Genomic DNA, 13848 nt, shown 5'->3' on the forward strand with positions numbered 1-13848 from the left:
CAGAGTCACAAGGTACCTCCCAGGGCCATAGGTGTAGCTAAGAGGCAGAGCACCCTGCCTGGTGTGCAGGAGGCCCTGGGTTCCATCCCAGCACTGCAAACCATTCAGCCAACCCTCAATACCTCCCAAGTGATGTCATTCCCCTTAAAGGAACAAAGTAAAATCCTTCTCTATGTCTTTCTAGAACCTACAATCCATTGTGTACAATATCACTTTTGCATCTTGAACCACAATAATATATCTTTTAATATCTGATATTAGTTTGATTAGCTTTGCTTAAAGCTTTATTGACATATAATTCACTTGCAATGTCATGCACCCTTTGAAAGTGTATAACTTAATGTCTTCTAGCCTTTTCATACACATGTGAGACCTTATGAATTCTAGAACATCTTTATCACCTCAAAAACAGAATCTGACCCTTTTTAGCTATTTCCTCCTTATCCCCTAAAAAGATGAACAAAAATGCATAAAATAAATTGAGTAAAATTTGAAAATGAATAAAAACCATAGGAAAGTATGAAGAAAATTTTTGAAAATTACATTGGTGGCGCATGTGTGCATAGTGAGCATAAACTATACATTCCCAATTTTTAAAACTCTTACACCCACAGGAATGGAGTCCCCTTTGACTAGGACTCCATTTACAATCCCCTCACTATCTACCTTGACACTATTAATTATCATGAATTTAACATTGTGGAAATTAAGTAATTCATTAAACCTTCAAAGATTGTTTGGGGGAGGCCCCTCACAGAGGAATGATTCTTCTGATTAGTTCCTTGTAGAAATTAAACATTCCTTAGGGGACACTTGGTACATTTAGTGAAAGCAAAGAAAACAGATGTTTTCCTTGGAGGAAATAAGTCCATCTCACCCTCTTGCTGAAATATAGACTGAAAATTTTCCACTGTGCCCTCTGCTCTGTGCCCAGGGGAGCTGAATTGTTTGGAGAGTGAGAATACAACACAATGACTGACTCAGTGAGGAGCACAGAGAATTCAACCCTTGAGCTGCTAGAAATTTGAAGCAAGCTCCTGCTCCCCTCTCCTGACTTCTTTGTTCCAGGCCTCTGTGAAAACCCAAGTGGGCTCCCTGGAACCGGCTGTGCAGAAGGGACATCTCCAGTGGTAGCCCTTGGAGAGAGTCGGCGTGTCCAGTGTGGCTGGTGCAGCAGGAAGGAAAAGGGAAGGTGGGCACCGGGCTCTACTCCAGGACAGTGACCCTGGGCAGCCCAGGGTAGCCAGTCTCTGAAGGTGAAGGTCCTGCACGTGCAAGGTACTTTTACTCTCTGGAGGAGTCTGAAATGGCCATTCCTTGAAGGCAGTGCTATCTCCTCCACTCCCTCCCTGAATGACAGGTCCCTATTAGATTTCCTCTTTCAATCATTTATTTGCTAACTGCTCTCTGAAGATCCCTTCTGCATAAGGTATTGCTCTGATGTGACCGGTTGTTCTTTTGTAATCTACCGATGCTGCTGTCAGACTGACTTAATGACGTCACTGAATAGCTGCAGATTGTGCCTGATTCGCTGTTTTTATCTGTTCACTTCAATGGTGCCGTGAAATATGATAACACAGCTACACCTGATGTTGGGTGCTCAGGTGTCTTCTGATGGCATCTCAGGAGGACATGCTGACTGAGCAGTGTAGCAGCTCACCATCTGGTAGGTCAATCCCGGGCTCTTCTCACCAGCTAGAAAGTCTCTTCTTTCTTTCCCCTGATGAGCAATGACCTGTCCTGCCTCTCCCAGTTCAAACATTCCTGTTTCAGAGAAGCCTCTCCTTCCCACCTTCACTGACTAGATCGTGCTCAGTGATTTTTTTGTGTCCTGAATTAGTCAGTGTGCTGCAAAGGCATCACAGTTCTGATTCTTGATGATCTTTTATTCTTAAATCATAAATTGGCCTGTTTTACCATTATTGGGTTTATATACTGTTTGAATATTGGCAATCAGATCCATCAATTGTTTATTTTGGCCATTGATTATGAAGGTTTTAAAATAATATCTCTCCACTCAAGATCATATGGGCACACATTTCCATGCGTCCCTTGTACTTGACTTTTTTTTTTTTTTAAGTACTGGTGACTGAACTTAGGAGTACTGTACCAGTGAGCAACTTCATTTCATTATAACTTATGTTTCTTCACATATTCGTTGTTTTAGTTGTGGGGATTAAGCCCAGGGGCATTCTACCACTCACCTACATCCCCAGCACATTTTAATTTTTAATTTGAGGCTGGGCCAAGGCTGGCCTGGAGCTTGCAGTGCCCCTGCCTCTGAATTCTGAGTTGCTGGGATTACCGGTGTGCGTCACAGTGCCTGGCTTTTGCTTTTCTCTGTAATGGTGGTGTGTTTAGGGTTCTTCCTCTTATCTATGTTAGTTTGTAGACTTCTTCCTCTTCCTGGACTGATTCACATGGCGGACTTCTCTGAAAGAAGGAGCCATAGGGATCATCACTAATTATAAGAACTATGTGCATTTAAAACTGGAAACACAGATATTGCTTCTATTGATTAGAATTTCACCCTTAAGGACGCCCCCCATTAAGAGGGATATTGAGAAGTGGTAGCCATGCCAACAGATTTATTGCAATGTTAAGAATGCTTCAGAAGTTCACACTTACGAAGTGCCTGTAGTGTGTCACAGGAACCACAGTGGAGGAATTCCATGCAGTATTACATTTAATTTCACTCTGTACACCTATGATATAGTGAATACTTATGACTCCTACTGTGAGATAAATGATGTAATGTAACAGAAGTAATTTTCTCATGTTTCCCCAGGTGGCACATTGCTGAACCAATATTGTATTAAATGAAATCTACGCAAGAATCCAATTAGTAAATCACAGCTACATGCTGCACTTTGTGTGTGTTATGTATCCACAATAAGTATCACAGATGAGGAGATTAATAATGATTGTGTTAATATTAACAATGGCAGGGGCTGGGGATGTGGCTCAAGCGGTAGCACGCTTGCCTGGCATGCGTGCGGCCCGGGTTCAATCCTCAGCACCACATACAAACAAAGATGTTGTGTCTGCCAAAAACTGAAAAATAAATATTAAAAATTAAAAAACAAAACAAAACAATGGCAGAAATCCATTTTAAGGCCCTATAGGGTCTAAAGCAATTTTAAACCTCAAAAATACAGTAATATTGATAACTGTACTGTTAGGAAAAAAAATAGGTAGTGTGATTTAGCTGTCACAAATTGATAAAGTGTCCAGTCAAAATTATAGGTTGAGTTCAAATTCCATATTTAATTCCTATTACAGCACTATTAGAATGCCTAATGAGGTAGGTATCAAGAACACATCATGAAATATCTTCAAATACTGTCAACGAGTCATGAAAGAAGGAATTAGTTGATGTCCATAGGTTCAGATAGAACAACCAAAACTAGAGAGTGGATGATAAAGGGAGAGGACTCTCAGCTAAGTTGAGGAAGGCAGACTGACTTTACACACTTGGAAATAGAACTGGGTTGTCATTCTGCTGAGTGGGTCATTGTCCTCTGGAGGGTTTAATGCAAGAGGAGTGGCATCCACCCAAGGGTGAGATGGCAAAGAGAGAACATGGGAGGGGCTAGTGGGATATTCTGTGAAGGTTGCATTTCCCTCTTTCCCCAGCAGATGCACCAGCTCCATGGAAGTGGAAACTGCACAAGTGAATCAGAATTCCTCCTCCTGGGCCTCTCAGATGGTGCTAAACTGCAGCCCATCCTCTTTGGACTGTTCCTGTCCATGTACCTGGTCACAGTGCTTGGGAACCTGCTCATCATCCTGGCTGTCAGCTCTGACTCCCACCTCCACACCCCCATGTACTTCTTCCTCTCCAACCTGTCCTTTGTTGATATCTGCTTCATCTCCACCACGGTCCCAAAGATGCTGGTGAACATCCAGGCACAGAACAAAGACATCTCCTACACAGAGTGCCTGGCACAGGCATATGTTTTAAATACATTTGCTGCAATGGATAATTTCCTACTGACCATGATGGCTTATGACCGGTTTGTGGCCATCTGTCATCCATTGAACTACATAGTCACCATGAATCCACGGTTCTGTGTTCTTCTGGTTCTGCTGTCTTGGCTCATCATGTTCTGGGTCTCCCTGGTTCATATTCTACTGGTGAAGCGACTGACCTTCTCCACTGGCACTGTTATCCCACATTTCTTCTGTGGACTGGCTCAGCTTTTCAAGGTGGCCACATCTGATACACTCATCAATAATATTTTTCTGTATGTGAGCACCACTGTGCTGGGGGTTTTTCCTATGACTGGGATCCTCTTCTCCTACTCTCAGATTGTCTCCTCCTTATTGAGGATGTCCTCTTCTGTGGCCAAGTATAAAGCATTTTCCACCTGTGGGTCCCACCTCTGTGTGGTTGCCCTATTTTATGGGACAGGCCTTGGGGTTTACCTCAGTTCTGCTGGGACCCATTCTTCCCAGAGAACTATGATCGCCTCAGTGATGTACACTGTGGTCACCCCCATGCTGAACCCCTTCATCTACAGCCTGAGGAATAAGGATGTGAAGGGGGCCCTGTGGAGACTCCTCAGCAGAGCAGGTTTTGACCCTTGGTGGATGGATAACTGACCTCAGAATTAGTGGAAAATATATTTCATAATTCAAATGTGAACTTGACTATCTAGGCTTATTTTTTTTCCTTGAGTAAATGATTAATTGCTTTCATTCCCTATGACTTTGCTTCTTTATATTTTTGTATGTATTTCACCCTATTTACTGCTTTAGTGATCCATTTCAATTTTCTTCCCTAAACATAGTCCATAAGTTTTCTTACAGGAATTTCTGAGTTTTCCAACTTGACATAGAATCTACATCAATGGGGCTGCGGTTGTGGCTCAGTGATAGTATGCTTGTATAGCATGTGTGAGGTACTGGGTTCGATTCTCAACACCACATATAAAAAATAAAATACAGATCCATCGACATCTGAAAAATAAGAACCCACATCAAGTGCTAACATGGGTTCTTCAAAACTTATGAATGTTCTTCACCTGAACATCAATGTATTCTTGTTTTCCCTAGCAGTGAAATGAAAATCATCAAGGTGCTTACCACGTCTGTCCTGTGCTTGTTGATCTTCATCTTTGATTTTACTTATCCTGCAAAGAGTTCTTTGACGTATTCTCTCTCATGCACATAATTTCTGAAGGGAGCAGACTCTCCGTGGGTGCGTAAGAGCAAGCCTGCACTGAGCACACCCTTCTCCCTCTGTTATCCTACTTTGGCTCAATGAGTGTAATGTGAACTTGACATTCCAGTTTCATGAATGTGGTGATACAGTGCCTCATCTTGCTTCCCTCCTTGTGTTCTTGCCCTCTTCCTTTCTTCCTTCCTTTCCTGTTTTCCTCCTTGGTTTTGGCTATCTTATGAATGAATCTTAACTATTTATCTTCTTTCTGTGGTGGAATAATTTTTTTCCTCCAGGGTACATCATAAACTGCTCATCCACCCATGCACTGATGGACACCTGGGTGATTTGAATGGTCCTGTGTGAATAGTCCTGCTCCTGTGGGCACACACAATAGTGTTCAGAGCTCGAGGACAGGTGCGTGCTACATTGATGATGCTTGGGTAGATGACAGACTGCACACACGGAGGTGGTCCCGTAACTTCAGGCTGTCTAGTGATGTCACACCCATGCTGATTTATGTAAGTGACTTTGTGATGTTTGCACAATGACAAAACTGCCCAACTGTGCACTTCTCAGGACACACTCTCGGTGCTCAAACATGCGAGACTCTATGTTCAGTTGCTTGGATAAAATGTACATAGGCAGGAGATACTGGGTAATAAGGCAATGGTAGGTACAACTTAATGAAGAATCACCAAACTGCTTTTCGTTGTAGCTGGCACGTTTCATGTCTAGTGTGGGAGGTTCAGGCCTCTTTACCTTGCTGCCAAAACTCATCATCTTCAATTTGATGTAAATTAAAGCTTTCTATTGGCTGTGAAGCAATCTCATGTTGCTTTGGATTTGCATTTCCCTGTAACTAATTGAGCATCTTTTTTAGGGGCTTGTTGGCAGTTGATGGATCTTTTGTGGGGAAATGTCTTACGGAGTCAATGCTCATTTCGTAATTATGCAGGTTGTACCTTTGTTTCTCACCTGTAAGAGTTCATGACATGGTCTAGATACCCCACCCTTATCATATATGGTTTTAGCAATATTTCCCCCTTCTGTATGATTTTTCCCATGTCTCCACTTGGAAGCTTATTGTCAATGATTAGCTAATCAGCTGTTCATCAAATCTATCTCAAATTTGGTGACTCTGACTGCTAACTCCCTAACTTCTACCCCACAGCTGACCTGGTCACCATCTTCTGTCTAAGTTCTGCTGTTAGATCCACCTCTAAGTGAGCTCTGGCAGTGCTTGTCTTCCTATGGCTGGCCCTGTCACCTACATCATGTCACACTGGTTCCTCCATAATGCATCAAATACCCAGATTGTTTTACTTTTCATGCACAGTGGTATTTCATTGCGTATGTACAGCATATTTATTTATTTACATGATAATAAACACTAATGGTGATTCCCTACATTAATTATTGTGAGTACTGCTGCCACGATGATAGGTTTGTACATCTACTTTGACATTCCAATTTCATGCACATTATACAGATGTGCAGTAATGGGATTACTGAATCTTATGGTAGCTGTATTTTAACTTTGAAGGAACCTGCAAATGTTTCCCATAATTATTACACTGATTTATGTTGCCCAATATTGCAGTCAGAGGTCCCTTTTCTCCATATTCTCACAAACATGTTTTGTTTTGTTTTTTGAGATTAAACTTTCTAACTGGTGTGACCTGATGTCTCATTGTGGTTTTCCTTATGATTACCCAGATGATCTGTGATGCTGAGTCGTTCTTCATAAATCTGCTGAACATTTTTATCTTCTTTTGGAAAATGGCTAATATTACCACCCTGCAGACCCAGCCTTCATCACCAAGGACAGAAACTCTATTCAAACCATAGAGCATTGTTTAAAGGGAAAGTTTTTGTTTTTGTGGGTTTTTTTTTTTTTTTTTGTATCCATGATGCTTAACCATTGAGCCACATTTATATTTTATTTAGAGACAGGTTTTTGTTGAGTAGTTTAGGGCTTGCTAAGTTTCTGAGGCTGGCTTTGAACTCACGATCCTCCTGCCTCAGCCTCCCCAGGAGCTGAGATTATAGTTGTGAGCCACCAAGCCCAGAAAAAAATAATGTTCAAGAATGCTTCGTTAGACTGGTCTGATGGTACATGTCTGTAATCACAGTGGCTTGGGAGGCTGAGGCAGGAGTATCACAAACACAAAACCAGCTCCAGCAAGTTTTCAAGGACCTAAGCAAATTTGTGAGAGCCTGTCTCAAAATAAAAATAAGAGTAAAAAGAATTAAAAGGGTTGGGGATGTGGCTTAGTAGTTAAGCCTCCCAGGGTTCATTATCCACTGTAGAAAGAAGAAAGAAAAGGAGGGAGGGAGGGTTTTTGAATATGATTTTCCAAAACTTTATTAAGGATTTTTTTCGTCTAGGTTCATCATAGATATTGGTCTGATGCTTTCTTTCCTTGATATGCCCTTGGTATTGGTATCAGGGTGATGCTGACTTCTTCATAGAATGAATTTGGCAGTGTTCCCACCCTTTGTATTTTACAGAATGATTTGAAGAGGATTGGTGTGTGTTCTTCCTTAGAGGTCTGGTAGAACTTGACTGAGAATCCATCTGATCCTCAGCTTTTTTTTTTTTTTTTAGAAACTAGAACAAACATTTCTAAAATTTATTTGGAAGAGTGAAAATAGAGATTCCTAGCAATTAAAGCAGAAACTTTGCAACTGTTAGAGTATACACAGGCATGACACCCCCAAAAATGGCATAAGCACCAACCTCCTTAATAAATGGCCATTTTATTAATTGGGTTATTTGAGGGCTTTGATGTTTTTTGAGTTCTTTATATATTCTGAATATTAATCCTCCTTTGGAGAAGCAGCTGGCAAAGAACTTTTTGCATTCTGTAGTCTCTTTCTTTACTGTGCAGAAGATTTCACAGTTTCCTTTGCTGTGCAGAAGATTTTTAGTTTGATGCCATCCCACTGATTATTTATTTAATTTTCATATTTGGTTCTTGTTAGGGAATTTGGCACTTGTGCCAACATTCTGGCATTTTTCAATTTTTTTTTTTTTTTTTTTCAGCCACGGGATTGAATTCAGGGTTGTTCTACCACTGAGCTACATGCCCAGGTGTTTCTACTTTTTATTTTGAGACAGAGTCTCACTATATTACCAACTGTTGCCTCCACCTCATCAAGACTGTCCCTGAACTTGTGATCCCTCTGCCTCAGTTTCCAGAGCAGCTGGGATTACAGTGTGCTACTGTGCCTGGCTACACCTTCATTACTTACAGAGCATTCAAGTTCTACCCTTAATTCTATGAGTCCATCTCATAGGTGCTATTAGAGAAAAATCCTACTGAATATTCATGATATAATAAATAAATAAAATATATTTTGTCTCTCCAGATTTCTTGGAGATCTTTTTGTGCTCTGGACACCGAACAAGATTTGACTAAGGATGATTCTTAATCCTTAGATTTGTTAAGAAACTGGAGATGGAGTAAAATGTTCCTGAAGGGAAGCTGGGTACTTTGGAGTCCACACCTGAGAGAATAATAGTTTTAGGAGAAAAAAAAAAAAAAACCCTGCAGGGCTGGGTGACTACATGCCTGTAATCCCAGTTATCAGGAGGCTGAGGCAGGAAGATTCCAAATTCAAGGACAGTCTGGGCAAGTTATCGATATCTTATCTCAAAGTGAAATTAATAAAAAATAAAAAGGGCTGGGGTCTGCCTCTGGGGTCCCTGCCTAGGCACCAGGAAAGTGCATAAGTGAAAGCATTGGCCCCCTTGCCTCTTTGCCACACCACTTCCTGAGCAAACTAGGTCATTACAATGGAATTTCTGAAGATTGGGCTCTATTATCTTTGCTTCTCCAAATGGGGGACCAAACAGCATTGCACTGGGAGCCCAGAGGGGCAAGGACGTTTATGTCGTTTATGCTCCACTCTGCTTCTTTAGGTTGGTTCAGTGTTCAATAGCCAGCATCAGGGAAAAAGCAAAAAAGGAAAAAAATTCCAGTCAGGTTTAAGATGTGGGGCTGGGGTAGGTAAAAGGCATGGATGGTAAACATGGCAGAACAGATCACTCCTCTCACCCCCAGGAGGGAACCTCTCCAGAAAGACAATCAAAACAGCAATTTATTTAATAAGAAGTTAGAGGATTAACCCCCCTTCCCCCATTTGCAGTTCAATGTTCACTTATCCCAGGCCACAGGGAAATGCCCCCCTGGGCCACCCAGGTGTTGCTCTGACCAGGTGTGCTTAGCTTTTTGTCCTTGCCCCTCTGGGCTCCCAGTGCAATACTTTTTGGTCCCCCATTTGGAGAAGCAAAGATAATAGAAATTCCATTGTAATGACCTAGTTTGCTCAGGAAGTGGTGTGGCAAAGAGGCAAGGGGGGCCAATTCTTTCACTTATGCACTTTCCTGGTGCCTAGGCAGGGACCCCAGAGGCAGAAAAAAGGGAAATCAAATACACACTTTGGCTCTGAACAGGGCTTTCCCAGCCCTTCTGTCGTTTATGCTCTGCTCTGCATCTTTAGGTTGGCTCTCCTGTCTCCCCACCTCTCATCTCCTGGGCCTCCCCCTCATCGCTCCCTCTCCGCCCACTTGGACGCTTCCCCAGAGGATGTAGCACATCTGCAGAGCATCTCCCCCAGGGGAGCACTGAGCTAGATACGCACATCAAGAGGTGGGAGGAAGAGAAGTCCAGACCTGACCACATGGGCAATGTGAGAGCGCCCGTCTCATGCAGTCCAGTTTTCTAAAGTACAGCAGAGGCCAAACAGAGAGTGGTCTTCGCTGCCTGGGGCGGTCAAGAAAGATCTGGGGACAATCTGTGAAAGGAAAGGCAGAAGTTTTTCAAATGAATAAGGGAGAAAGAGGGCTCTCAGGGAAGAGGACAGGTAAGTACAAAGAATCAGATCCATGACACTGCACAGGAGGTTCCTGGGATTGTAAGATGCCGAGTATCTAATGCTAATTTTCAGTGAAGTTCATACAGTGGTCCTTAAATTTGACCAGCTAATATTTTGAGAGCATCGAAGACTCTCACTCCTCAAGTGGATCATCAGGGTTTTGATCACAATCATCACTGCACCCACCGACATTTCCAAGGTGCTCAAAGCTCCAGGAAGGTAGAGCCTGGGCCTCTCCCCTTTGTATTCTTGGTCTAACCCTCTGCCTGACAGAGTGGGCACTTGCATAAGGGAGGAATAAGTTAAAATATGAAGAGACACAAAGAGAGTAATTTAGATGTATTCAGGTATCTAAAGACTCTCACAGCCGAGAGAAACCATCTTCAGAGAGAGGAACCAGGACTGTGTAAATTAAACAGAAGTGCATTTCAGCTCAAGAGAACTTCCTCTTCCTCCTGTGAATGAAGTTCTAAAAGACCTTCTCTGAGTTTAGAAACTTCCTTCTGTGACAGATAGCTAATATTCACACAGAAATTAAGGTTTATTTTTTTAATGGAGCAAAATAAAAGGTAGAAGGCTTTCAATCATCAGTACTATAAAGATAAATAAATAAATAAACTTAAAAAAATGCCTTGACTTAAAAGAAATTTAAGAACTTCCACAAACATGCAGACACATTTAGAATGCACGGTGGAGGGTCTGATTTGACCTTTGGCATATGGAGGCATGCAGATGCCTTGGTCTTCATGGTGTAGGTAGAGGGAAAACAGAGGGATGAAAAATTTGCATAGTATTCTGTGAGTCCAACTTGAGACAGAAGAGTCTGTTTCATGACACTGGTCAATGGCATAAAGACTATAAGTTGCCATTACATTCTGCAACTCCCACTGATATCTCTCTCTCTCTCCATTTTCCTGGAACAAAAAATGACCAAAGCTGCAAGGCATAAATAAGGTATTGGTGAGGATGATGGCTCTTTCTCAGGAATTAAACAAGAGAGGAGGAATCTCCATGGGTCAGAGACAATGCAAAGGAGAATTCTGCACAGCATGGAACAGTTATTTAAAGAAGAGTCATTGCAGGTGCTGGTGGTCAGAGCACAGAAAAGAGGGCAGTATTAGAGAGATGTTGGTCAGCTGAAGAACACAGAAATGCTTAGATAAACATCAGGCTCATGAGTGAATGATTTTTAAATGTATGGCACATTTCTGTTTTAACTATGCTTTCCTCTTTCTAGCCAATTTCCATGAGCTATATGGAACCAGAGAACCAAACAGCTACTTCAAAATTCATCCTTCTGGGACTGTGGGAAGATAAGGCCCTGCAGCCTCTCCTGTTTGGGCTGTTCCTGTCCATGTACCTGGTCACCATCCTGGGGAACCTGCTCATCGTCCTGGCCGTGAGCTCTGACTCCCACCTCCATACCCCCATGTACCTCTTCCTCTCTCACCTGTCCTTCGTGGACATCTGTTTCACCTCCACCACGGTTCCCAGGATGTTAGCAAATGCCCAGGCACAGAGCAAAGCCATCACCTATGAAGCCTGCATTACTCAGGTGTACTTTTTCATGATTTTTTCTGGGTTGGATAGTTTGCTACTGACTGTGATGGCTTATGACCGCTTCGTGGCCATCTGTCACCCGCTACGCTACACAGTCATCATGAACCCTCGCCTTTGTGGTCTTCTGCTTCTGCTTTCTTGGCTAATCTGCCTGACATATTCTTTGCTGCAGAGTTTAATGGTTTTGAGGGTGTCTTTCTGCAAAGAAACAGAAGTCCCTCACTTCTTCTGTGAACTTGCTCAGATCCTCAAGCTGGCCTGCTCAGACACCCTTGCCAATGATGTCCTGCTGTATTGTGTAACTGGCCTTCTGGGCATTATTCCCCTGTCTGGGATTCTTTTTTCTTATGCTAGAATTATCTCCTCCATAGTGGGCATTTCATCTGCTGGAGGTAAGTACAAAGCCTTTTCCACCTGTGGGTCTCACCTCTCAGTGGTTTCCTTGTTCTATGGCGCAGGCCTTGGGGTCTACCTCACTTCTGGAACAGCCCATCCGTCCAGAAAGGGTTCAATCGCCTCGGTGATGTACACCGTGGTTGCGCCCATGCTGAATCCCTTTATCTACAGCCTCAGGAACAGGGAACTGAAGGGAGCTCTGAGGAGACTTCTTCAGCCAAGGGGCTTGCTCTCAGAGAGATAATGCAAGTCAAAGATAAACAACAGAAATTCAGAGAGCTGAGGACTGTTGTGTCTTTGCACCAGTTCCATCCCTCTATATTCTGAAGACAGAAAAAAAAACACTACTCTTGAAATACTAGAAGAAAATATTCTGGCACTGAAGATAACTTGAAGCAGCACATCAAAAGGCTCAGCATCCATCAAGGACAATGAATGATGGGCAACCAATAACTATGTTTCATCTGAAAATAGACTAACTCAAGCACATAGATTCTTATAAGCACCAAGGCAAGAGAAAGAAAGCAAACTCAGCAAGAGAGAAGCGAGGACAAGACTAACAATACAAGTTATGAGGTTTTTGGTTTTATGTTTTGGTACAAGGGATGGGTTGAACCTAGGGGTGCTTTACCACTAAGCTACATCCCCAGCCCTTTTTATATTTTGAGACAGGGTTTAAGTTACTTAGGTCTCACTAAGTTGCTGAGACTGGCTTTGAACTTGCAACACTCCTGTCTCAGCCTCCTGAGCCACTGGGATTACAGGCATGTGCCACCGCAACTGCCTATGTTATGGTTGAGATATTAGGTGTCCCCAAAAGCTCATGTGTGAGACAATACAAGAAAGTTTAGAGGTGGAATGATTAGGATATGAATGTAACCTAATCAGTGTGCCCTTGGGGTTTAAATTTTGTTTGTGGTGAGGGGCGGACACTCTCTTTGCTTCCTGGTGCAATGTCCTGAGCCACTGTTCCCCATCACAGTCTTCTGTCATAATGCTCTGCCTTACCTTGGGTCCAGGGAAATGGAGTCAGTCATCTCAGGACTAAGACCTCTGAAGCCATGAGCCAAATAAATATTTCCTCTTCTAAAATTGCTCATCAGGTCCTTTGGTCCCTGAAGTGAAAAGCTGACTAAAACAAGATATATTTACACATTATTGGCTCATCTTCACCCTTCTCAGCTATGTTCTAGGTTCCAGCACCACGCCTGCTGGACCACACTCTTCCCTTGACCCCATCTAGAAAGTGTGTTACCTGGACTGTTCCAGACTGGTTGCTCTCCTTCATCATAAAGTTTACTTATTGAGTCTTGCTTTCATAGTTGCTCTTAGTACCAGAGGTGTAACTCAACGGTAGAGTACCTCCTCAGCATGTGGGAATGCCTGGGTTTGAACTCCAGCACCACAAAAAATAAGATAAGATAAAGGTGGTTGCCATTGACCTATACCGAGGACTTTCATAAGACGCTTTCTTAGGAAACCCATTGTAGTGTCTTCTTTAAGAGGAAGAAAACTCTGGCCTTTGTCAGTGTGTATAAGCCAGTAGATCTGAAACAAAGGAACAAAGCCACCATTCCTTGCAAGGCTACCGTAAATGCAAAAAGACCTGGAGGAACGCAAACTTCACAAATCAGCTCAGCACTTTGTTCAGGAAAGAAGGTTCACACAGGAGCAGGGGATGTAGGGACGAAATGATGCCGTGGTGGGACCCACTTTCCTGGTGGAAAATGAGCCCCCAAACAAAAGAAAGGGCCTGGGCTTGTCTAGGTTACCCTGAGGGTGGTCTAGGGAGCATGTCGATTTTCTTTGGGCACCCAGGAATTTGGAGATTGTTCTATCAACCA

At 42.7% G+C, this 13848-nt stretch overlaps 2 protein-coding genes across 2 annotated transcripts; both read left to right on the forward strand.

The window, feature by feature from the left end:
- The first annotated feature begins 3582 nt into the window (after window positions 1-3582).
- Window positions 3583-4605, forward strand: LOC139702376 (olfactory receptor 7D4-like). The gene has a single exon (XM_071603399.1). It carries the CDS (start codon window positions 3583-3585, stop codon window positions 4603-4605), a length of 1023 nt encoding a protein of 340 aa, XP_071459500.1.
- Window positions 4606-11303: 6698 nt separating this feature from the next.
- LOC114107475 (olfactory receptor 7D4-like) lies at window positions 11304-12687 on the forward strand (the record flags this gene model as incomplete). Its single annotated transcript, XM_034637416.2, has 2 exons — window positions 11304-12245; window positions 12670-12687. Coding segments are annotated over exons 1-2 (960 nt in total), but the record flags the coding sequence as incomplete, so codon positions are not given.
- Window positions 12688-13848: the final 1161 nt, after the last annotated feature.

The sequence above is a fragment of the Marmota flaviventris genome, chromosome 1 (assembly GCF_047511675.1).
Source record: "Marmota flaviventris isolate mMarFla1 chromosome 1, mMarFla1.hap1, whole genome shotgun sequence".
NCBI lineage: Eukaryota > Metazoa > Chordata > Mammalia > Rodentia > Sciuridae > Marmota > Marmota flaviventris.

Bases quoted from the DNA above. Each gene is read 5' to 3' on its own strand.
- LOC139702376 (XM_071603399.1), top strand. From the start codon at position 3,583: ATGGGAGGGGCTAGTGGGATATTCTGTGAAGGTTGCATTTCCCTCTTT.